Source organism: Habropoda laboriosa, unplaced genomic scaffold (genome assembly GCF_001263275.1).
Source record: "Habropoda laboriosa isolate 0110345459 unplaced genomic scaffold, ASM126327v1 scaffold5, whole genome shotgun sequence".
Classification (NCBI taxonomy): Eukaryota; Metazoa; Arthropoda; class Insecta; order Hymenoptera; family Apidae; genus Habropoda; species Habropoda laboriosa.
Window position 1 is genome coordinate 3857211 of NW_017100161.1, and position 3990 is coordinate 3861200.

Genomic DNA, 3990 nt, shown 5'->3' on the forward strand with positions numbered 1-3990 from the left:
GAAAATTCCCTTTCGCAACGATGTTTATGAAGAAAGGCATTAATTTCCCCTGGAAAACCGACTGACGGTAATTAAAGCTTCGAACGGGACCGACGACTAATTGAAATTTCCACTACGCCCGATGAATCCCATAGCTGATTACAGCACGGCCAGAGGTGGACCTTAATAGGTTGGTCACACTTCCTAATTGCTTCAAGTATCCGGCCCTTTAGCATCTCCTGTGATTCTATTAGATTACCAGTGGTTAATTTCACGCAAACATTGTTCCAATACAAATTCACTAGCCGTTCGATCTTTTCACTGTGGCACTATCAAACAGAACCGCGAGAAATTTAACCCTTTCTCTAAAGATTCTTCCCCGAAAAATTCTCCAAAATCCATCTTTAACGATTCTATTCACGTTGCTCTCTATTCGAACTTCCGTAAACGTTTCACGAGCTCTGGTTTCGTCTACGCTATTTTTCTATCAGCAAACTCTACTTTGAAAAAGTTACAACTTTAAACATATTGCCTTTTTGTTAGACATTTCCACGTTTCGCAGTGGGCGCTGTTATTGAAAACAAAAGCTTGACCAACTTCCCGCACTAACTGAATCCCCGTGCAGAATTTTCCCGTGGAAACTTGTTTACCGCGATCGAGAATGCTTTGAAAATCCGTTCGAAAGACCGGTGTACACGGTCGAATAACGAATCGATACGGCAAGGATCCATCGAATACACGCCGAAGGATCGAATGGCTTCCAGTATCGACAAAAAATAAGCCAAACCCCGGAAAACCTTCGCGCGTTGAATCGCGATGAGCTTTTCACACGTACTCGAAATAGTTTTTTTTCGCGACGCTGTCCATTCCTCGTCGTGAATAGGATCTCTACGTCGAGGACCGGAAAGACGAACAGAAGTTCCGCGGCCGGTGAAACGGCAATACGTCGAAAGATTGATGTCGCCAGAAGAAACCTCGAGATCGTACGTCAACGTCCGCACGATTATTATACTCGAAACGAGGGAGAAAATCCTGTTTACGCCAGAGATGATTCCCCCGGGAGAAAAAAAAACTTTATTAACCCTCTAGATAGACAGGATGAAATTCTATTTAATGAACTCTTCAATCACCGTTGATACTCCTCTGATTAATAACCCCTTTGGTAAAATATGCTCGCAAGAAAATCGTCTGTTTGCCTTACTAATTACGGTATCGACTCGAAAGCTCATTTATTAAGATCGCCGACGTGGTTCCTCTATCCTGATTGTCCGCCAGGGAACAGTGAGGTCTTAGGTAGTTTCACCCGTCCAAACAGTGACTGCGGCTAACACAGAGCTTAGCCTGATCAGCCGGAAACCGGTGCTTTGTGTGCATCTAATCTCCTACAGCAGTCGTGAAAATCTGCTCCTTTGATCACCCGGCAACTCTCTAATTGAATCGCTAATTAACTCCCGAAATTTCCGCGTGATCTTCCCTCTTCAACCGATCCAGTTCAGAAAAAACAGAAGAAACTTCTCTAACGTTTCTGCAGCAACCGCGTTCTCCACCCTTAATCACGAACAGCCTCGTCAACAGGGAGATTCAAATTGCGGCCAAGTTTCCCCTCTGGTGGCTCGCCGCGGTTCAAATTCGAGCAATTACCACGACGGAAAGTTTCGATCGTCGCGTGGACGAGGCTTAACGTCGCCGTTGGCCATCGGCGAGGCCAAATACGTTTGTGCCGGTGGGAACGTTTTCGGATGCACGGTCGCGTGGTCGAGGCCGCGCGCGGAATAGTAAAGAGGCGAAGAGGAGAAGCTGATGAAGTCGGTGCTCCTGGTAACAGGTGAAGATTCGATCCCTTGCCAGCCACTTTGCGGCGCTTGGACGGCATCGTCCCACTTTCGACAGTACGGTCACGTACGAACCAGGCAGCAAGTTCAATTTTTCAGTGTCCTGTTTCGGAGGAATTACGCTCTCCATTATGAAACCATTGACCGTACGTACACGTCCCTCTGCTGGCCTCGGAGACCACGAAAGCGGCTTAACCGTTAAGAGGCGCTCGGTTCGAGGGATGAATCGCGACGCGAGGGAGACCGTCTCACGCTCGCGATCGTTTTGTATGCGCCTTGTAACTCTGGATTCCCGGTGAAGAGTGTCCTGAGTGCACCGGCTGGACTCTTCGAAGGAGTAACCGACTGAGCGATACTAATTGGAGATTGTTCGGAGAGTTGTGAAATGGGGTTGATTCTGGGATTGTTGGTTGGGTTAGGTTGCGATGCAAGAAATTTCTTGGCGGTGGTAGTGTTTTGTTTAATAATTTGCTAGGGGAAAGTTTCTTCCTTACTTCTAAGACGTCTGTATTAACGTCAGGAACGTCCAAGTTTCTGGGTGAATTTTTCTGGGTGCATGTCTGAAATATAAGTTGGCAACTGATGTATGTTGCATTGGTCAGCGAGGTAGGTTTCAAGATTGTTCAGTTGGCTCGTTAAACAGACCGCGGGCATGTGTTTCCCGTGTGCAACACGTAGACTTTCACGAACGGTAGCAGGGTGGCTATGGTAAATTAAGCTTGCAAGTCGGTTAATTAGTCAGACTGTTGAATTCAATTTATCAACGTGAAGATAGAGGCTCGTGTGTTCATTGGTCCATACCGAGAGAGAAGTTTTCTGTGTATACGAAGGCACCAGACGAGGGAAAAGAATTTCGCGTGTACGTTAATTAGTCGTAGAATTAATTAAAACTTGGTTACTTCCAACCGACCTGTCAAAGATTAACTTCAGCCCATTCAATAAATGTTCTCCGCGACGAACTTTGTCGCCTCTCTCTCACTCACTCTGCCTCTCTTATTTTTCATTTTTCTCCTTCTTTTTTTTCACTCGCTCTTCTTTCCCGACTTGCTCGCCCTAACGAGGAGAAGCCAGCGTGGTAAAACTGCCGCAAGATAAATTTAATTACTCGCTCGAACATCCTTATTCGCGTAACCACGCGGAATACGCGGGTAATCGTATAAAATTCGTTCCAATTTCGTGAATTACATCAAATTTACATCGTCCTCCTCGATTTGGAGAAGCGTGAATCTTCGAGTACGTTAACAATCGATATTTCATCGATAACGCTTACACATCTCTCCGCTGTAATTCGCCGAATTTTTTCTCTTTTTTCGTCGAATAAGGAAAATTTCGTCGAATTCGACTCACCGATTCTGATGACCGGCGGCAGCGACATGGCAGTGGTGACCAGGATGACAATGATGGCGAACAACAGTGCCATTGTGCCCGACGTGACCTCAGCCTCGCACCTGACTATGACATCTTTCTTGCGTACTCCGTCACGGGGTAGATTGCGATACGAGAAGACGCGAGAAACATCTAAATACACGGAACTATGTTCACGGACACTTCAACACGGAACCGCACATTCTCGGGTCCTCCTCGTTCACGTCCATGCGAATCCTCAGAGAATCTTCATTGTCCACACCTGCGAAAACACGTACGAAATGATTGTATTAAAAAAGAAAGCTTGAAGTCTGATTATTTGGAACGATATAGGAGTGATAGTGCGGTGGTAGCTTCTAAGCTTCACCACCAGAGGGACAGACTACCCGGCGATACAAGCTTTCTCGCTAGTACTCGCTGAGGCCCCTGTTTCTATATATACAACCTCTAAATTGAACCTAACTACCGTTGTAAGTTCTTCTCAAGATTTTCCCAACAGCCATGTCATATTGACCTCGTCAAATTTAACTCATGGTGGTAATATCACTACTATTACCCTGATTTTTCCCAGAATTAGGAACAAAAATATTCATTAGAAAAAAAACAGAAGCCCTTTAACAAACCCTTACTGTGATGAGTCCACTAAAAGAACCCAGAAAGGAAAACGCATCTTTCCCTTCTATCTATCCTTTCTCTTCACTTCTTTCCTCCCTCTCATAATCCAGCACCCAAAAGGAAAAGTAATTTCATTAACTCCAAGTTCACAAAAAACTTCGTTTCACCTTTGTGATTAAACACCTTCGCAAATTTCACG

At 45.3% G+C, this 3990-nt stretch overlaps 1 protein-coding gene across 1 annotated transcript in view; it reads right to left on the reverse strand.

Moving 5' to 3' along the window:
• The window catches only part of LOC108578222 (glutamate receptor ionotropic, kainate 2), a 168134-nt gene extending 164903 nt beyond the window's left edge, over positions 1-3231 (reverse strand). The window contains exon 1 of the mRNA XM_017941508.1: positions 3159-3231. Coding sequence (XP_017796997.1) covers positions 3159-3231 — 73 coding nt within the window. The remainder of the gene's footprint in view (positions 1-3158) is intronic.
• Positions 3232-3990: the final 759 nt, after the last annotated feature.